The sequence below is a fragment of the Schistocerca cancellata genome, chromosome 4 (genome assembly GCF_023864275.1).
Source record: "Schistocerca cancellata isolate TAMUIC-IGC-003103 chromosome 4, iqSchCanc2.1, whole genome shotgun sequence".
Lineage (NCBI taxonomy): Eukaryota > Metazoa > Arthropoda > Insecta > Orthoptera > Acrididae > Schistocerca > Schistocerca cancellata.
The window spans coordinates 674,044,292-674,066,965 of NC_064629.1; the positions used below are offsets into that span (position 1 = coordinate 674,044,292).

General features: G+C 38.9%; 1 protein-coding gene across 3 annotated transcripts in view; it reads left to right on the forward strand.

The window, feature by feature from the left end:
- Window positions 1-22,674, forward strand: part of LOC126183465 (multivesicular body subunit 12A) — a 60,086-nt gene that overhangs the window by 28,389 nt on the left and 9,023 nt on the right. For all 3 annotated transcript variants that reach the window (XM_049925466.1, XM_049925469.1, XM_049925468.1), the window contains 3 exons: window positions 2,912-3,156; window positions 11,080-11,141; window positions 14,838-14,882. In XM_049925466.1, coding sequence (XP_049781423.1) covers window positions 2,912-3,156; window positions 11,080-11,141; window positions 14,838-14,882 — 352 coding nt within the window. The remainder of the gene's footprint in view (window positions 1-2,911; window positions 3,157-11,079; window positions 11,142-14,837; window positions 14,883-22,674) is intronic.

The following is a 22,674-nucleotide window of genomic DNA, read 5'->3' on the forward strand; positions in this document are numbered from 1 at the left end:
ATTAAATTGGAACATAGCACAGTTATTAATTACATACAAGGTGTGATAAATATGATGAATCAGTTTGATCTGTTGAGACAAGAAGCGTCTAGTGGGAACACACTCTGACTTGACAGTCAGCATCCAGAGATGGTAGAGTGAGGTGGTGTTTACCATGTTTGACGTGCATAATTGATTTTAAACAGCGCATGCTCACTGAGTTATGTTTCAAGTTGCAAAAAAGTGACAAACTTGTGAAATGTTGAAATTGGTGTGTGGTGATAATGCTGTAACTTTGAAGAATGTTTACAAGTGGGAAGAGCGATTTAAAAGTGGAAATGAGTCGGGAGAAAATGGGCAATGTTTGAAATACCCATTAACTTGAAACCAAGGAAAAAACTGAAAAGTGGCAAACATTGTTGATTCAAACAGCCGAATAACTATTCAAGTGCTTACTTAAGAATTTAGCATCTCGTATGGATCCGTGCAAGGCATTTTAACCGATAATTTGCAAATGAGATGAGTTAGTACAAAATTTGTTCCCAGACTTTTGAGTTGTGAACAGGAGGAAACTTGTGTGACAGTTTGTGTGCATGGAGTTGAAGGATCATCTTCATTCAGAGTTCCTAATGGAATACCAGTGAATCTCCTCACCCTAAAAAGTCACATCAGTCAAAATCAAATATTGAAGTCGTGCTCTTTTGAATATTGAGGTCATGGTGCAATCAGAGTTCGTGCTGAGGGGAACAACTGTAAACACTGAATTTTACAAGGGTGTACTGCAATATTTGCAAAAAGATGTTCATGGAAAGAGACCAGAAAAATAGGACAGTGGCTTCCTTCATCAGGACAACTTGCTGTACCACACATCGCTTTAGATTCACAAGTTTTTAGCCAAAAAAAGTGTTCCTGTCTGTCCACATCTGTCTTATTCACGAGATTTAGCATCATACAACTTCTGGTTCTTGCCAAATACTAAAACTGTGCCTAAAGGAAAAAAAAATTGACACCATTCCTGGCATTCAGAGGGTCATGACAGAGCAACTGAATGCCCTTCCGAAATAAGCCTTCTGGAAACCCTTTCAGTCATGGATTCAGCATTGTTAGCCAAGGACAGTACTTTGGAGGAAATTAAATCAAATTCCATGTACTATTTTTACTTTGTTTGTGATAAAATTATTCACTGTCTTTCCTGATCACACTTTGTATATAATTGCTTACAGAGGAGTACTTCTGAAACATATACTTACTGCTTATGTAGCCATGTTACACTCAGGTGTTCACCCTCAACTATGCTTTAGTATTGAGCCATCATTGTAGACATATTTGTAAGCTGTTCTGCAGTTGTGGGAATAAGATAGTGGCTACCCTGCACTATGGTCACATTGCGTGATACATACTGGCTATTCACTATATGACTGACTCTGCACGGCCTGCAGGAACCAAAATATCATGGTAAGACCCTCATTTCCTGAAGGTGTGTAAATCTTGCTGCCATGTTCAGACACACATGCTGATATTGCAGCTTTCAATATTAATAAGGCATGCTGCCACTTATTTGACTTTTCCACTTTGGTTGATGGAGCCTCACTGGCTTAGCTTGGGATAACTATTCTTTGTAGGTGTTGTGATTTTCACAGACATTAGTGTATTTTATATTCAGTAATTGGTAATATGTTTAGAATGTCTATCAACAGTGCCATCACATATATTTATGTACAGACATTTAGAAATTTAGTCAATATTCCAAGCATTGTGAATGTCCTGAAACATCACATTTACATTTCAGTAGAAACAGATACGTAAGTCCAACAAAAAGAAGATGAAAGTTTCTTAGGCTTCCACTATATGTTGCGATTAATGGAGGTGTTTTGTATTCCTTTCACAACAATCACTTGAAACTTCCCACTAAACTACAGGACACAGGCTAATTTTCTAATTTTAACTGTGGAACTTTTTATTTTTTAATGAATGTTTTTAGGTTTCAAAATGACATGGACTATTTTATAACATTCAGGGTATTGATTTCATACATTTGAAACCAAGTTTGGACACTTATTCTTATACTATTAGAACATACTTAGTCTTCTTACTGAAACTTAATGGTGTGTTTGTCAGCTATTCTTGTGTCACTCTTTTTCAAGTTATAATGTGTTGTAGATCTTTGAACTTGGTCAGAATATGCCAGAAGAGGTCATATTGTGCCTGCAACACACAAACATTATCATTTTGTTACTGCTTACACATGAAACATCTTTCATAACATTACCATACCTTGATCGTTTTGATTGTATTAATGTGCTTTCATAAATTATTTTTATTGGCACTGTAGATAAATAAATAACCTTCCTCCACAAAATAAAATATTATACTCTATTGGCAGTTTTGTGGATCACACTGTTATTAAATCTACCACTCACGTTGTGGATTGAATGATATTGTGACTGATGCAAAACAGTCAGTTACAGGCCTCACAAAACATTCAGCTGAAATGAAATGAAATGTCGTGTGGCTAGGGCCTCCCGTCGGGTAGACCGTTCGCCTGGTGCAGGTCTTTCGATTTGACGCCACTTCGGCAACCTGCGCGTCGATGGGGATTAAATGATGATGATTAGGACAACACAACATCCAGTCCCTGAGCAGAGAAAATCTCCGACCCAGCCGGGAATCGAACCCGGGCCCTTTGGATTGACAGTCTGTCACGCTGACCACTCAGCTACCGGGGGCGGACAACATTCAGCTGTAAACAAAGAAAGCTACACTAGTGTTTCTCCCATTGCAGAAAACAGTTATCTGAAAGAACAGTGTCTACATCCTTTGACTGTTGTCAGATGTAAAATTATTTTAGTATACAGTATTGATCACATATTTGTTGTGAATAATTTGTACTAAACTCTTAAACATGATGCATGAAAATGTTTTATTCTTTCAGTTTAAATGCCGGACATGTCGTGCAAGCAGATTTGAACTCGCACTCGGCAGGATACCCATTACTGCCTCAAAAGCCACTGACAAATAATGTACCATATCCAGTTGCACCTAAGCCAGCTTCTGGAGAGGATTCTCCTCATGAATATGAGAGACTGATAAATCTAAGGCCTTCCAGACCAGCTCCTAAACCTCCAGGTGGTACTAATTCGGCAGGTACCAATTATGCAACTCTTTCTGCATACCAAGGTTAGTAATTATATTTTAAAGTAATTCTTCGTAGTAGTGTTATGTGACTAAATTTTCAATTAATGGTTGGGTAATTGATTTCAGTAGATTAATTACCTTTTGGCATGCACACATAGTAATTTCATGCTCTGGAAATGAACTATGTTGTTCAAAAGAAGGGGGGAGAGGAGGCAAGTGCGATTAGGACTTGCACTCTGAGGTTTCCGTACAAACTTAATTATGTGTATATGTAGTTCATCTATAGGTTTTCATAAGTGAGTTTGCAAATATCAAAATCTGTGACATAAATGGTCATATTTTTTGATTGTATTGACGTAGAAACGTACACTTTTTACACCACCAAGGGGCCATAGGCAATTGGGCATGACATAAATTTCACCTTTACACCTCTTCCTGTTCCTGAGAAAATGGTTCATGACAGACAGACAGACATATGGACAACAAAGTGATTCGATCCTATAAGGGTTCCGTTTTTATCAATTGAGGTCCAGAACCCTGAAACGGAAGGAAAATTAAAGTTTAATTTCCCTTGTGAATAAATAATATTTGTAGAAGATTATTTATAAAAAAGTTAAAACTGTGTGTTGGACCAGCGATTGATTATGGACAGTTATGTTGTGTGGAAAGTGTTCTTAGGATAGAACCACTTGACCCTTATCTCTCAGACCAACACCAAACTACTGTGACCTTTCCATTGTAGAATAAGAATATCTGCCAAAGAAAAAAATATAAACCCATGTTGAGTAAAATTATTCTTTTATAATTAGTGGTAGAAAACTCTCGGACTGAGAGGGGTGAATATTGTTTAATCAAACACAGATTAGTCTAGGAGGTATTATTCTGCAAGTTCAGCCACAATAGTTTCTCATCAAACATTATTTCACTTGCAATTTAAATGAGCGGGGTAATTATTTTAATACAAGGACATGATTATGGTGGCATGTGCATGCCTTCATGTAGTCTATTTTTCATCAGACTTTGTCCATGTTGTTACCATTCATGCTTTGCTGCTTTTTATGAAGTACACCCTCATTCTTAATGCAAAATGTTAATATGATATGATGACGTTTTTGTGGGAAGTTGAATTAATACAAATTTCTAACCGAGGTCACCATAAAATTGCAATGTTTCAATGAGATTAGTTCCTGTCTTTTTCATAGTGTTGTAATGTTTTATTCTTTGTTATGTAGGGAGACTCGCCTCGAGGCACAAGCAGTATGTAGCACCTGATGTCACTCAAACGCTTTGCGAGAAGACAAGAGTGAATCTCATTCAAATGTTTCACATATACTAGTATGCTACGTCAGTTTCACACACAAATCTTTAGCCATCCATGTATATTGCATAGCATATAAATGATACTTACTTGATTTCAGCTGTTGTTTTTATACTGTTTATAGTTTTCACAAAGAAGTTCAAATTTTGTTAATTCGTAGTGTGGTCCATATAGGTTTTGAATTGTGTGTTCTTCAGGCCAACAGTAATAAGTTATGTTTTGGAGTAAGGCATTATAACCTGAAAAATTCAGCAACATTCTGCCATGGACTGTGAACTAATATGAAATTTCTTGACATATTAACGGCACTGTCCATGAAAGGCATTATCTGGATTAGTCAAGGCCTGACACTATTAAGACTGATTCACACTTCACAGAACAGAATGGAATGTCATGTTAAAACATTCAGCAATGAATTTCAAATGGCAGTTTCACACAGGCCATCAGTGGCATGGAACAGAATGGGGCATCATCATCAAGGTTGTCAGAAAGCAAGTTTTGACATTTATGGTGGTGGGGGAAACAGTGTCATCATCTGCTCACATTGGAAGTTACTTAGTTTTGCTGACTTCACTCATGTGGGAATTTTGCTTTGTTTTCATGACAAATTGCAAATGTTCATTAATAACTTGGATATTTCTTCCTTTGAGTGTTCTGCCATAAGAGAGGTGGGAAATGATTTATATTTTACAATAACTGAACAGAGTTGATACCTACACTGTGTGTAAATAACATAAATTGATGAAGCAATTTTCATTAAATTATGTTTTAATAAATGAACAAGTCAGCTCTATTGAAGGAGGAAAAATACTGTTGTTTATGACACTATTTGCTACATAAGGGGAAAAAATAATGGATAAGATACAGGCCGTACGTATTCCCATATACATATTGTTTAATGTGTTTGTATGTATATATTTTCACTAGCAAATAAATGTTGTTTTGAAAAGTTGCTTAACTTCTTAGCAATTTACCTTGCACAATTAATGAAGAACATCCATTATGAAGTTTGCTTTGGCCATTAATAAACTTCATAATTGTTACTCCCTTAATTCCGATACTACACTTAGACTTCTTGTACCATGGTTGGGGTCTCGTAACCTTACTTCCACCGTTCGGTACTGGGCTGAGCAAATTGACATCTTCGTCTAGTGTGAACCCTTCACCATTTGACTGTGACACTGCGTGATGACACTGCCTGATGGTCCATTCCATTCCATTGACATCTAGTGTGAATTGGTCTTTATAATAGAATTTTACAGTATTTTTGTCAATTCTTCTTCTTCTTCTTCTTCTTCTTCTACATTATCATCATCATCATCTTAGTATTCTTTTTTCTGCATTTATATCCAGGTATCATTTACAACATAGTTTTGTGTGATGAACACTCTGTTGCAGTATGATTTCCTGAAGCCGTAAGTGTTTTTCAACACTTTGTTTGCATTAATTACACCACAGTGAAATATCACAATGTAGCTCAAATATAGTGTTAATTAAAATTTCAGTTATATAAGTGTTCAACGTAAGTTAGTTTTATTGAGCTATTGATAGTGAAATCCTCTCGTAATGGGTATGTTTTGCATTAAGATAATGGCTCAAATTAAATTTTTGTGCTATTGTAATCTCTTTAGTATACTGTTCCTGAATAAGGGATGAAGCTTGTTACTGCAAGCGTACTAGTAACTTTGCTTGAATATGCAGAATATTCTTTCCAGCTGCGCAGGGTAGCTGCGTGATCTGAGGTGCCTTGCCATGGCTCGCGTGGCTGCCCCCATCGGAGGTTCGAGTCCTCCCTTGGGCATGGCTGTGTGTGTTGTTCTCAGCATAAGTTAGATTAAGGTTTGTAAGCCCTGGGACTGATGACCTGAGCAGTTTGGTCCCATAGGAACTTATCACCACCACCACCACCACCACCACCACCACCACCACCACCATTACCATTCTTTCCAGCAGTAACTTTACTTGCCGTGTTCTAAGAGCATGATGAGTTTAAAAATATGTAATGTTATTTTCAAATGCACTCCATCATATGTTTACTGAAACTCTGGAGTACGTTGAACATTCAGATGCAAGTCAGTCCTAGTCAGATGTGTGTTGAACACCTGTGTAAAACTTCTGCCCATTGGATACATTACAGTGTGAATCTGTAATACATTATTGATCTTCAAGCTGTAAATAACTACTGTCAATACAGAAACTGTAAGAGGCATTTTCACACACTCTACTATGTGCCTATCAAGAAAAACAAATGGTACATTATCTTTTACCACAAACAACAAACTAGGTGATTGCCCAGTTTCCACCACACCTGTAACAGTACGGTCTAACCTACAAATGAGTTACAGTGGTCAAGTAGAGAATATTGGGTGACACTTTAGATACAATGCCTTGAATGTGTAGGCTCAAGCATTGTGAGAAATCCACAGTATCCAACCACAGACACAACAAGCACATAATGAGACATAGTGGATTGGATAATCTCATTGTACTACAGGACAGAAAAAAATGGGGTTACTTGAACTTTCCAGAGCATCTGGAAACATTGAGACTAAAAAAAATTTGCTGATAAAGAGAACTCAAGAGAGCACAAGCACTGCCATAGCCTTTATTATTTCAGCAATTTATTGGAAATAATTTTAGTTTCCGCGGTCAGTTCTTTTGAGGTTTCAGAAAGTACATCAGTGTTTTCATTGTAAATCCTGAATGTACATGTTAGTGACTGTATGCATTATATCTTAGATGTTGTATTATCTTTAGTGTGCATACTCTGTGGGTTTTTTTTCTTCTTCATATAATATGTGTGGACTGTGCATAAGTAATGGAGCATACATGATGTCCTATGAATGGGAAAGAGAACATTCTCCAGAGAAGATCCTCAGAGCAAGAGAACCTTCTCTGAGAAAGTTCTCAATTTTGTATGGATAAAAAATTTGAAGCATATTCCCTGTCAGGGGAGTTCCTTTTCACTGCCTCCCCTCCTCCTTGAGAAGGTTCTCAGTGTGTGTCATCTGCCACATTCAGCACAGAACACATGCGTAATCGTATATTTAACTCAGTTGCTCAAACTATTCAGTGTACAAATAAAGAACTGACATCACTGTTTTTCGGAAGAGTTGCACATTTTGATTGTGCTTTTGTGTGTGGTGACAAATAATTGAGATGATTATGCACAGATTACAGAAATGCATTTTCTGATGATTTTACTGAATATTCAACATATGGGAAACTTTCTGTTATTGAAGTTATGTGAACACCTTATGTGAAAGAAGTCTTCAGATGATGAGAGTGTTTTGATAAGTCTGGTAACTTTCTGTGAAAGAGTGAGACATATTTGTCATGCCTTCATGGTTGATAAGCTAGGTTGTTCCAAGGCTTTTATAAAGAATTTCAGCAATGTACAGTGTACAGTTCATTACTGATAGCCATCAGAATTGGTCAGTGTGTTGACTGCAATTGAAAATGGAGAAACCAAGGTTCATGCTGTTAGTAAAGATTTTCATTTGAAGGGTTGGACTGCCCCGCAAATCAAAACAGAATTGAATGAAGTTCTCGCCGACTCTGCACCAGCATTGGATAAGCACTGAAGACAAAGTATTCTCCGGCTGTCCAGTTGAGGTCACCATTAAGGAAACCATTGCCAAATCCATGATATGTTAATCCAAGAATGCTTAACAAAAAATTGTGAGATTACTGAGACTGTAGGTATTTAACTGAGAGAGTGCGTAATATCGTGCATGGAGAATTGGCTATGAAGATGATGTGTCTGAGGTGGGTGCCGTGATTGCTCACAGTCTATGAAAAGTGCACATGGCACGACATTTCAGCACAGTGTCTGGCAATGTTTAATTGCAGCCCACGAGACTTTTTGCGCCAATTTGTGATTATTGATAATTACACACCATAGTGAAGACAGTAGTCAAAACAATGGACAAAGGCTTGTGAAAGTGTCGTGAAGAAGGTAAATGCCATTTTGTCAGCTGGTAAGGTGATGGCCCCTATTTTTTGGGATTCCCAAAGAATAATCCTCATAGATTACTTGAAGGCAGAACAATAACTGGACCCTATTGTGCTTCATTGTTGAATTGTTTGAAATGTGCATTGGCTGAGAAAAGACCAAGGTTGCACGCAATAATGCATTCTTTCACTTGGATAATCCACCATCTCACATATCAGTGATAACAATGGTGAAAGTATATGAATTGGGCTTTGGATTGGTTCTATATCTGCGGGCTTTGGATTGGTTCTATATCTGCCCTGTTCACCAGACTTTGCCCCAAGTGACTTCTTCCTGTTCCCTAACTTGAAAGTTGGCTTGCTGGGAAGAAATTTTCATCAAATGAGTAAGTGATAGTTGCAGTCAGTGGGTGTTTTGCAGGGTTCAACAGAACTTACTTTTCCGATGGGATGAAAGAGCTGGAGGGTCACTGGACCAAGTGTCTGTCCCATAAAGGAGACTATGTTGAGAAGTAAGGTGAGTTGTTTGCGAAACAAACTTTTTTTTCCCTTTCTTTTTCACCATACTTATCAAACCACCCTCGTGCATCACATTTTCACCTACTCCAAACCAGAACTCTGTCAGAGTTTTCTAACATGCGATACTTTGGTTAAATATGATGCATAATGGTCTGCTTACAAGTCAAGTACTTAAACTGTTGTCTGTGTAGTTTCATTAGGAGAAGAAAGGTTGTGAGGTTTGTAATAAACTAGTTATTAATTTTTCTGGTCTGCCTACATATTTCTTACATAACAAAATATAACAACAATATTTTGAAAAGGGTAGATTGCTATGCACCATGTAGAGGAGACTTGGTCACAGAGAGGCACAACGAAAAGATTGCTATACATTTTCTTTTGGCCAGAAGACCTCTTTCTAGAGTAAAAAACGTGCACACATTCTTGCAAGCACAACTTGCACCCACACATTTTTCTCCCTGTCTGTGACTCAACATTTCCTCCATGTGATGAGTACCAATATATCTTTTTCATAATATTACCTTTATTTCATCCTGGCTTTTTGATTGTTTTATAACAAAATACATAAGATTTATGCAGTGAGATAACATAATGAACATCTGAAATTGTCAGTGACACAGTTGTCTAGCATGTATCTAACTCGTGTACAGCAGCCTGAAAACTTGGGTGCTCTAAATAGCACAAAACGTTTTCATTTTCACTTTGTTTGAAAGGTTGCCCCCTCTCCTTTTATGATTGTCAGGGAGGAAGTTCGCCTGCCAAATGTTCATGTTGTTAAACTCGTATAAACTTCTACACTTTCTCTTTTGAGTATTTCTTCAGGTCATGTATATCTTTTTTTCACCATCTGAGCAATATAAATTCTGCCATTTTTACTAAAAAAGACTTAGTAAAACTTAACCTCAACAGAACTTAGACGTATGCTATAGAGTTCACTTGAGAAAATAGAGAATATTCTCTGTTTATGAGAAGCTTCTGTCATTGTATTCATACAAAATCGGAGAATGTTCTTCGCATTGAGCAACTTCCCCTGCCCTTTTACTCAAGCCAAGAACATTCTCAGGTGAAATATATTCTCAGACTTGCTTTATTCATGTGAACCTGAGAATGTTCTCCAAAATTCTGAGAATAAAGTACATTCTCCATTTTATTCGTATGGCCCATGCTGTCATATATACTAAATGTTGCCGAAAACAGTATCCTGTGAAGTTTATTTTTACATATGAGATAGTTGCTAATAATTTAGTCACATTTCTTCTCTTAGTTTCCTGTAACAGAGTATTGTGAGATAACAAACTTGCTCTTTCACAGAACAAATATGTAAATCACGCCACATGAACCTGATGACATTGCCCAGAGTTCAAAATACATTGTAATTGATAAGTAAAATGTGAGTCACTGAAAGCAGATTTATTTATTTTCATAAAATGTAGTTGGAGAATACCCATACAGATTAAATGCTCTAAAAATTGTAACAACATTGAAAGCTATAATTTGTGCTTGGGCATGACAATGTTTCTTTCTTCTCATTTGAGTAAGATGAATCCAAGAGTGAATGTTTTCCAAAAATATCTTTTAAATTTTTATAAGTGTTACATAAAAGTGAACATGATGATTAAAACCTTGATAACAAGAAGAGATACTGTGTCCAAACAGTTTTGTACATTATGAGTGTGATAATTTAAGGAACCTTGTTTAAATACATCTGTGTCATCGTTGTGAATTCATTGTCATTGTTACATTCAGCACTGAGTCTTTTGATAGGAAATCATTTATGTGGCGTGCATTCAGTGTGCGTTTTAGCTGAACACTACACATTGTGAGCTTACATGTAATTCTCAGGAGTAGAGGACAAGTAGTAGCTCATCATAAGCTGGCCATATGCTGTTGATTATCTTTTAGGTCTCACTTTGTCAGGAAGTGATTTAGCTATGGCCTATCATAGACTGACTATGCTTCAGCAGTATGTTCTTAACCCTGCAACTCACCTGCAGCCTTGAGAAGAATTTACATAATTTCTTACACAATCTTTTGCAACTAGTTCTTGAGTCGTCTTTCAAACCAGACTTGGTGGTATTTTAAGTAGGATGTTGACAGGTGAATTGAGGGGAGGGAGGAAGAAACATAATGTTGTTATTCTCTCACAAATAATTGCTGTATGTACTTTGTTCTAGGTTTGGAAGGTGTGCCTTTTGTACTGAATCCAGGATTTAACAACATTTCATTTATACAGTCGGTAAGTTTAGTTAAAGTTTTTGAAAATACTGGTTTGCCACCATAATTTAAGACATTTATCAGAACAGGTTTTACTTTTATGGAAGTTTCTACACTTACTGGTTAATACTGTAATCAAAATTCTCCTCCCCAGGATAAATTCCATCACAGAACAAATGTGATATTACAGTACTCTAGTTACTCTGTAGGATGTATTTAGATCATTAAATGCAATAAATTGTAATAGTTGTATGTGGCACAGTACATATCATTAATAAGAGTATGAAGACAGCCCAGTGGTAAACAGTGTCAGTTCAGTCTTAAAAGTAATGCATCTCATGTTCTAATTTATAATAATGTAAGGGGAAATGGGGGGGGGGGGGGGGGGGGAGAGAGAGAGAGAGAGAGAGAGAGAGAGAGAGAGAGAGAGAGAAGGGGGGGGGGGTAGGTGTGTGTGTGTGTGTGTGTGTGTGTGTGTGTGTGTGTGTGTGTGTGTCACGTTGACTGTATGATAGTACAATTATATGAATGTGAGTCATTAAAAACTTGTTAGAAAGGTTTAGGCTCAATGGTATTTGTTTACTATCCAAATAATATTAATGCAAACATAAATTTCTTATACCTAAAATTAAATTCATATTGTCTGCAGTCTTGATGATAATTCACGACTTCACTCTAGCAAGAGGATTACCATCCATCTGTGTGTTTTAACAGTATTCTGTATAAATTTGGAATTCATTTATAGCACAGACATAATAAAAGTATTTTTAGGAGATGGAAAATGTGGTGTCCTCATTTGCAACATAATCATCAGTAGTTTAATGATTTCATAAGCATTATGTGAGAAAAGACTGAATTGAGTCTCACATGTTCATTGTTAAACAAACACATGATGGCAGTCAATCAACACATGGCTGTTGCAAAAAGAAAAAAGAAAAAAAAGGTCATATGAGTTAAATGCTAAACAATACATGCTCTAGAAGATGTATGCCAATGCAGATGCTCTTATTATTTTGTTATTCTGTAAGACTTCTGCATTTGGGATGTTATGTGTCAGCCATATAAACTTGCTGAAAATGGAAACATCCTGGATTCACATCAAGTGAGTTTAAATAATCTTGTTGGTACATTATATAGTAAATACGTGGAACACAGTGATTTGATTTGGGATGTTAAACAAGTGAAACCATCCAGTTAGCATTTTCTTGGACTTTCTTGCATTGTTATACTTAATGGCCGATAGCATGTGTAATGAATTGGGCACTTAGAAGATGAAGTCCTTAAATGTTCTTATTTTCAGGTTGGACAGAACACTTATAAGCATATTTTGAATTTAAGTATAAAACCCATACGGCTTCCAGTAATTGGGTTTATTTTGAAACATAACTTCAAAGAAGTTTTCTGTTTTGTTTCAGAGGTTAAGTGAAAGAGAGAGAGAGAGAGAGAGAGAGAGAGAGAGAGAGAGAGAGAGAGAGAGAGAGAGAGAGGATGGGGGGGGGGGGGGCGGAGGTGGTTCCAAGAGATGATAATTAGCAGTATTAACATAAAAATGTGAATGTAATTACTTTTCCCCTCACTCACTGCTGAAATTCTTTGAGGTAAAATTGCCACATATTTGGATTCATATAATTTAATTGTGATGTTTGTATGATCATAGTTAATACAACACTTTTAGAATGTAAATAATGTAGGAGTAAAGGAGACCACTCACCAAATAGCAGAAGTGTTGAGTCATTGACAGGTGCACACACAAAAGAAAAAGAAAGCTCTCTGTGTGTGTGTGTGTGTGTGTGTGTGTGTGTGTGTGTGTGTGTACACACTAATTTGACAAAGGATTTATTCTGAAAGCTAGCAAGATTTCATTCCATTTTGTGTGTGCCTGTTAACGACTCAATGCTTCTGCTATTCGGTGAGTGGTCTCCTCTCCCCCCAGAGGTCTCACAACTTTTCTCGGAGTACATGCTTGCCTACCACAGGACACCCCAGCCTTTGCTGCACTACTTCTGTTTCTCTGCTGTAAGCCTATGCTTTCACCATCCCTTTCCCCCCTCAGCCTTCCCATCGGATGATCTTCCTGGTGCAGACCCCTCTTGGACCTGGTACATGATTTAGAACATTTTTCCATTTTACTTTTGGCACTATCTACACCTTTGCAATAATAAATACATGGCACCCATTGTTGGGTTTGACCTACCACCACTTTTCCAAATTTTCGGAAGTGGGGATTGTTCAAAAAAGGTCTCCCAGTGTGGTGTTTGTTCCACCTTTGTGCATTTCTATCTAAGCACTCTTCCTTTCCAATAAGGTAGTACAACACCCAGTACAGTAGCCATTGTGTGTGTGTGTGTGTGTGTGTGTGTGTGTGTGTGTGTGTGTGTGTGTGTGGGGCGGGGGGGGGGGGGGGGGTTCATCAAGTACCAGCATGGTGGTCGCACTGTTGGTGCCTGAGCTGAAACCTCCTCTTGTATGCCAAGGAGCATGTGCCGCTTGTGACTGGGGCACAGGGACTCTGAGCAGTGGATTACTGTCCAGGTAGCAATTGCTGAGGATGGGTGGTGCCCATGGGGAGAGTCCCCATCCATCATGGTGGATGACTTGCAAATGAAGTGGGTGAAGCTATCTTCTGCTGGTGGTCATATGAACCAAATGGCCTCTACAGAAGGAAAGAGCTTTTACAATGCAGAGAAATAAGACCCCAACATGTTTCCTTCCTGACTGTGCCATGAGAGGAGTGTAGGGCTAAGTTATAAGCAGAGAAATGCTTCCCCCAATACCTGTTTTGCACAAGGACAGATCAGGATTCTTTTTTGGCCACAAAGCCTTTATTCTTTGTAGATATTATGGAGGATAAGTTTGAGGAAGTTGAAGCCATCTCCAAAATAAAGAGTTGGTTAGTTTTGATTAAAACAGCATTCCCTGCCCCGTCAAATGTTGCTTGCTTGCAACAAGCTGGTAAATTTTCAGTGACTGTCAGTCCCCATAATAGCCTAAATGTGATTCAAGACATAATTTTCCAATGTGACCTCATGCAGTCTGAAGATGAGCTGGTCCATTGTGTCCATAGGGGGCCAAAGGACAATAGAATTGCTACCAAGGCCTTCATCTTGGCCTTTGAGGGTGATTTATTGCCTGGAAAGGTGAAGGTGGTGATTTATTGATGTGACATGAAACCGTACCCTCGCCCATGCTATGTGGCACTTCAGATATGTGAAATTCAGGCATGTCTTAAGAGTTGTGACAACAGTCCATTCTTAGGGATTGTGGAAGACTGTTGCACGCGAATGTTCCTTGTGCCAACCAATCTCTTTCTGTCCTAAATTATTTACAATATCATACTGAGCTTTTTTTAGTTTCATATGTGGAACAGCTTTTTGTGCTTCTGCAATGCCAATTCACATAGTGGTACAGAATACATGTGAAACTGTATATTGTGTAATTTGGCTGGATGTAGTAATTCATAGTGTAAGAGGAAGAAAATGATGTAAGGCGTAACATCTGTAGAGAATGTACCAAATAAAACACTTTTCAAATTAACCTCTAGGTGACAGATTATTATTATTTTTCCCATTTATCATCTTATGTGTTCAGGAGTACAACTATATTGCAGCAGTTATGTATATAAGATAAAAAGTTTCCCAAGAAAATTATACTTTTTGCAGTAAATTGTTTATGGAACAATTTTATGATATTAACTTCTGATATTGTAATTACATTTCAGATTCCTAGCATCAAAGCGAAGACCAGATATCAGCTGGATCAGGAGGTAAGTGTCTTCTTGATTTGCTACAAATGTGTATTTACACTATGGAAATGTACTTGTTGGCGAGAACAAGTAGAGATCTTGCTGTATTTGCACACTACAAAAACTACTCAAAATTACTAAGAAAAGTTATTAAAAATCAAGGAACATGGACATTATATCAGAAATTAGAATTTTGACAACACACTGAAGGCTAATGGGATGTAGTGAAATGACAGACAGGACAACCAGCCACACAACTGTATATTTAATTGTCATGGCAATACTCAGTATGTTAGGTAAAAGTATTAAGTCTTTAGTGTAAGTAACTGAAATAGCATGGAGGCGACCGCGTAGTATTGTGGTAACAGTGCTGGCTATCAGCTGTGCTGTGTCGACATGTAGGGCAGAATAACAGATGCACAATTGAGTTGTGAAGAAAGGATAGCTGAGCGCAGCAGTAAACTGCCCCGCGCAATAAAGAACAATGTGGTAAGCGTGTCGCCACCACACTCGAGTGAGTCTCTTTGGTACGGGCAACGTGACTAGACACCAGGTTTTAGAGAAACAAATGGGCAGTAACAGAGTATAAATGAGGCTGAATTTGAGGGCAGGATGTCATTGGATTCAGGGACTTGGTCATTGCTGAGTAGTCGCACAATGATGCGAGAGCACCGCCAGACCGCAAAATGACTGGGCAGCACCAACTGCAGCCTCCAGTTTGAGACCAGGCTGCATCTGCTGCCGCACCGGGTCCTTTGTGGGACATGGTGCCACAACCCCGCCTGTCTGCTGTTCGTGCCCGCTATCACTGATACTGAGGCCCACGGAGGGACTTGGTGTCAAAGTGCCAGCAGCCGTCCACTGCCTCTCTGAGGGGCGCAAGTATAAACACGCACACACCTGCTGCCATGGAGCAAAGAGCAGCAGCGTGGTGTGTCGGTCTGTCAGGAAGTGCCACTATTGCAACTGGCCATGGCCTTGCCTTAGCTGCCAGGTTGGAGTCCTGATGCAGCGTCACTGGGCACTGTCCTATAAGCCGACGCCAGCTGCACCATCCAGAGCTCATGAGGAGAGGCATGCCTGCCTCATGTAGAACTGAAGATATAAGAAAGCTATATTGTTAAAGTGTCCACAATGTTTATACTGGTTCCCCACACATGCACCACCCCCTACAGAGGTGCTACTACAGAGCGAGCCCTGGAAAGTGGATGTTGGCACTATGCTGATCAATTTCTGAAGGGGTTGAGGGAGCTGCAAGGAGAGGTGCTATCGGAATTACATCTAGTAGTGATACCGGGTAGTCAAAACTTACCATTTTACTACCGTAGTGCAGCAGTGGGTGTAGCAGATACTGTGCTATTGTATGTATCATTAAAAATACCAGTAGCTGGGGAAACCTCAGTATTTAGGTGTTACACAGTGCACACTTATCAGGTGAAGTTAGTGGCAGTTGGGAAATTTATGCAGTTAAGGGAAGATGGGATGTTAAAACTGGCACAGGACAGGGATCAATACGTGGTGATGAATGCGGGTGAGCTCTAGGAATGTCAGAATGGGGTGGTCACCACAGGCTCAGCTCATAGGGTTACAATGAGAAGGGACATGTGCATCCTGCAACTAGTTAAGGAAAAAATGGGAGAAAAACTTTGCATGGAATGCCACTCTACACTCACCTTATTCACTTCTGCTAACCCCGTTGTGTCTTGTACCGTTTCATTTAATTTGCTTGTGTCTGCTGTCCTAAAGATTGTCTTCAATATTCTAGCCCCAGCGTCTATCCATCACCTTTTTATTCTCCTAAGCTCATGCGTAACTACTTCAGTAACCTCTTCCATCTGCTTCTTTAGTCGTGCATATGCCCCGAGCAAGTTCTGCGTTTCATTAAGACTTCTCTCTGCTTCCCACTACTAATTGCCAATTCTTGCAACCCTGAAAATACTTCTTCCAACATACTGATTTCATGCCATAACTCCCGCACATTAAATACTAAACTTAAAAGACCATTTATGGCCATAAAATACCACACCTGGCTGTCTGGAAAACAACACTCCTCCATCGAGGTGTTTCACTTACAGTCCCATAACTCCACTTGTGGCAAAGAGGTACAGTACTGCCAAATCTAGCCTTCTTCTTCTTCTTCTTCTTCTTCTTCTTCTTCTTCTTCACCTGGCAACAGGGATCCATATCACCTCCACTCTCCCAAGAAGTTTGCCATCTCCGAACAATGATAATCTTGTTGTTCTACTGATAATACTACCACAAATAAATAAATAGGTCTACCCCTACTACTAATACTACTACTACTACTACTACTACTACCACCACCACCACCACTACTAACATTATGTCGTACACTTCACTTATAAATTATCTTCACAAAATCAATAAACATAATTCCTCTCTTGAGATTAATGTATTGATGAGTCTGAGGCATCTGGACTTCTCTCTCATTGATCATCATTTTGCTGTTTCCTCTTAATATTCTTGATTGCCTTTATTAGCAATTCTTGTGGAATTGCCTCTCGTGCACCCTTGAATGGTTGCAGATGTCAGAAATGCACAAACCATCATTCTTGTTGGCAACTGCAGCTTCATATTCATCAGTGACATAGTTTCGACTACTTGGTATGGGCCCTGGTACCATGTTAAGAATTTCCTTGTCTTTTCCTTTGGCATATATGGAGTCAACGACGTCGCCCATTGGCCCACATTATACTGCAGTCCTACACGCCTTGCTGCCTCTTCCTGTTTCTCCAAAACCTTTGTATTTGCTCTTTGTACCCTGTTCCATACCTCCTTTACTCATCTTGCAAAAACTGCAGACTTCTCCATTTCTACCACTCTTCTGGTGAAGCCCATTGAAAGGTGACGACATCTTTTCGCCATACACTACCTCAAATGGTGATAGCCCAGTGCTAGTATGTACTTTAGTTATGTGTTTACAACAAAAGCTAGGAATGTATCCCAGTTCGAATGATTTGAATCCAAATAGTAACTAAACATTTTCCTGATTTTTTATGAATTCTTTCTGTCCAACCATTAGCATGTGGGTGTAGGGGGCTAGTCTTAAACTTCTTCACTCTTAGCAGCTGACACAATTTCTTTGTCAGGTCTGACATGAAGTTAATCTTCTGATCCATTATTACCGTCTGTGGCACTCCAAACTTAAATATCCAGCTATTAACTAACGCCTGTGCGACTGTGATTGCCTGTTGCTCCGGCATTGGCACCATTTGGACATAATGAGAAAAATGATGTATTATGCTCAGCACAAAGCGATTACCTGCTGGTGTTTGGTTGAATAGGCCTAACACATCCACCTCACTGAAACTAAAAGGTTTTGTTGTTTCTGGCAGTCTTCGTAACAGTACCTGGCTCTGACTCAAATTGGCCTTCTCTGCACAATCCACACAATTTTTGACCTATTGATCCACATCATCCTTCCTTCCTTTCCACCAGTAGTTCAGTGCCACCTTTCTATTCATCATCCTGTATCCACTGTGGCCAGACGAAATGTGATCATGTACCCCGTGTAATGCTTCCAATTTTAACTTGACTGGCACCACCATGCGTGGTCCAAAGTTTGTCTCTATGCATAATAATCCATCATGCATATCAAATTGCTGGTGTTTTTTATACTGCCTATATTCGTCATTGGTGTTCTGTGCTGCTCACAATTCCTCAAGATCATGACCCAGTACTTGTACTACAGCTGTCTTTCTGCATAGTCCATCCACATTTCTATGTTTCGTTCCTGAAGATCCTGGAATTCTAGTAATAGGTCCTCCAACTGTGTTTTTTCTGCTCCTTTAAGATGCTTCAACTTCTCCTGAAACACAGTCCTAATAGCGTCCTGTGTCCCCTTATAGCTCGCACCTCCTCTGTGGAAATCTTCCTCATCTCGAATCTCTATTGTAGCCAGTAACATTCACTTCAACAACTTTACATTTTTGGCACCAAAATTATCCACATCAATGGGTGCCACTTTCCCTCCATCCCTTTCATGTATGGATACAATACCACATTTCACCAAACAACATGTTGCATCTAATACTTCACTACCCTCCAATGGCTCTATTACACACATCACAAGTTCAGTTCCACATTCATGCATAGCGATTTTCAGGTGCCTTTTGTCACACAATCATGAGAGTCAATCCTCAGTGCTATTGATTGCCATTTAACTGGAATGTCTTGTATACTAGACACTTGTCGAAGCAGATTAACATTGTCTGTAGCTCGTGGTATAGCGTTGCTGCCTTTGGATCATGGGCTCCTGGGTTCAGTTCCCAGCTGGATCGCTGATTTTCTCCACTGAGTGACTGAGTGTTTGTGTTGTCCTCATCATTTCATTGTCATTTGGGAAAGTGACAAGGTTGGACAGTGAAAAGACTGGGAATTTGTATGGGTGCTGATAACCACGCAGTTGAGCATCCCACAGACCAAATGTCATCATCATCAGATTAATGTTGACAATAGTTTCCCATAGTTAGAATGTCTTCCCACTCATTTCCCCTATACATTATCGAAGGTCGCTTATGGCATGATGTTGATGCAGAAAATCTATCTTTAGGATAATGCTGTACCCCTTGTCCACATGAGACACCACTTCCAACCAAAAAATTCACGATTACTGTCCCCAATGGTTGTATATCATTATCCCCTACCTGATGTAAATCCTATTGTGGTGGGTTCCACTGCCTCCCACGAACCAATTCTCTCGAGGCTGCTGACATGCATGCTCCTGTGTCCAACAGTACTTCATACTCTCTTCCATTATGGCACATTTCGCCTCTGCATTTGTTCTGACTGAAGTTATTCCTACCAGCAACTCCTGTCGGCAGCCCTGGGGCTCCCTTCTAAGTTTAACAGACCCTTCCTATTCCCTGGACTACCTTTCCCATTATCCCTATAATATTGCCTTGACCAAAATCACCTCTACTGCGATCATCACCAAATTCTTGGTGACTCCCATTACTCGAGTTGTGCGGTGGGTTCCATAAATGGTAACATTGTCTTTGGACATGTCCTGTTTGACTGCAATTAAACGACATAATACTCGATGTAAATACCTGTTTCCACTCTTACCTTTGTCAAGCTATCAGTTTCTTTGTATTCCAAATCTAACCTAAAAGATCCTTAGGTGCCCCTGTGCACACTCTCCTAGACATTTCTGCTGTCAAACCCCTTAAAAATGTATTAAGCTCTCATTGATTAGCCCCTTGCAGCACCACTTTATTTACCTTCTCATTTAATGATAGGTCATACTGTAGCAGTTCCACCTGCTTTGTTTATTTCATCATTTGTTGTCCTCGGTGTCAACGTACTGCATTGCTACCCTGGCTGAAAAATGGGGTTTGTAATTTTGACACTGACTACTGTAAATAATGTAGCATTCAGATGCACAGTTACATTTCACTGACTTTTACTTTCACTTTGCACAATCCTCCAATAATACACAGTTATATATGTATGGCCAGTGCACTGTTGTTTGAACTTTCCATAAGCCTCATTAATAGTTTGCAGGTGAACCTCCACATACTGCTACAATAGTTTACTGTTGAACATCTACAAGCAGTAAAAACATAACCACATAATTCAGTTCTTGAAGAATAATCAGGTATGTATGGAGCAGACGCTGTCATTGTTTTTACACATGGCCTAATTGTTTAACACTTACAGCACTGTTAAGTTGAAGCATTGTTATTGTTGTAACTAGTACAGGTTACTCATCTGAAACTTGGCCGTGGACTGACTGTCTCGTGACCAAAAATCAGGCCCTTGTATATCATTACAATAATAGGTACTGAAACTACACATTGTTTGAAGTTGAATTTACAGAAATTACAATTAAAACTTAACTTATTCGATTAACTGAATACATCGAAAAATTGGTCCTTTTTAACAGTTTCTTCTACTGCAAGAGCCAAGCCGAATTATTTGTTTAAATCATGAAATTAACAAATGTAAGTACGACAACACTTCGACAAAACTGTTAATTACTTTGGAATTAATGAAGGGCTGGTTTTGCTAACATGTTTTCGAATATAGCCAAATAGATACTTAGAGATTACTGGCATTTTGTCTTCCAAACTTTTATAATTACTGCAGAATTTATATTTGTTTATATGTCAACAATACAATTTAAGTTACGAAACAATCACCGATTTCACCATATAACAAAAGAGACTAACTAGGAATAGTCGAAATAAATTAGAGAATCAATTACATACATAAAACTAAACACAAAATTATATCTGGTGTTATATTTTTTAAAACTGAGGGCCAATCTTTCTCTTTTATGAAAATGCAGATTATACTCATGTAGGTTAATGGTAATTAGTTAAAAAATGAATTTAAGGAGGCAGATGGCAAAACAAGAGGGGAATTAAAATTATCCCAGCTTGCTTCGTCTCAGTACACGTTAATGTTCATTTTCCCAATTCTATCTGCAAAGTCTTCTGTTGCTTCATTATGTCTCCTAGATACCGTCCCTAATTGTTCATGAAAAAACCTTGCACTATTGTGCTTCCTGGATCGTTGTCCCAACACCCATCTCAATTGGTCAAAAGCTTCTGCGTTTTGCAATGCTTCTGTGCACCTGATGAATACTTTTGCTACTCTTGACATGTGTAGCCTTGTAACCTGCAACAGCCGTTAATTTGACCGATCCCCTATGTCAGCTGATGACTTAAGATCGTCTATAAATGCCAACACACCCTCAGATGCTCTACCAGAGAAAGGAGAAGCAAGATTCGACACAGTGAGATCCACTCCTGGAGTTTGCAACTTCAACACTTATACCTTGGGATTCTTTCCTGCTAGTTCATTAAATGTACCCATATTATCTGCTCTCAATTGAGCCACCTGGTCTGCTAATGAGTGCACCACTTCTTCACTGGTGACACCCCGTGTGTCTGCTTTTGCCTCTGTGTCCATTATCCATGATAAAAATTACTCTACACCAAAACAATACACACAGAACAGTTACTCCCAAAGTGTTCTACCAAGTTACTTCTTCTCTTTAATCCACTGGAAACAACTAGGTGGCTGTGAGGTTTCTGGACTTCTTCAAAACTCATCTTCAGTGGCACACTGGCATATTAAAGAAAAAAGAAAAGTGTAGTGTTTCTAACCAGATTTGAGGTTGGATGATATATTTACTACACAAAATTAGTTATCGAGTTTATTTAGTGTTTCATAGATCATTTAAGTATTTTCACTGTAAATTTCACAGACTATGTTAGTTTAAGGACTTGTGTAATTTGTTCTGATGAATGGTTGTTTACTATTACTAAATAGTAGCACAGCCTAAATATCACAAATAATGGAAGGGATGAGGGTAACCATCACTGTATCATTCAGGAGCTGAGTGCTGATAGGCTCTCTCTCTCTCTCTCTCTCTCTGACCCAGAGGAATTTTTTTTTTTTTGGGGGGGGGGGGAGGGGGGGCACTAGCTGAAGGCTTCTGAGAGAGACAGGCGGCAGCAACAGAACTGAATAGAAACATCGCATCAGTAAGCTCTCTGGCTGGGGGGGGGGGGGCGGGGGGGAGTTACATATGGCACATGATGAAGAGAATGATTGGATTTAGAGAGAAAATAGAACACAGTAAAAGGGATACTACAGATACTCTGAGCAGTCAAGTTCTGTCTGAGAAGATACTGGGTAATAAGGGAGTGCTGCTTTGCTGCTGCACCCACCCAACTAACCTACAAAATATTTTGATCTGTCCTTATGCTACACCTACTCCAAAATTCTTGCCACATGCTTCATATACCAAGTGTAGGGACAGAAGAACTATCCTATACAG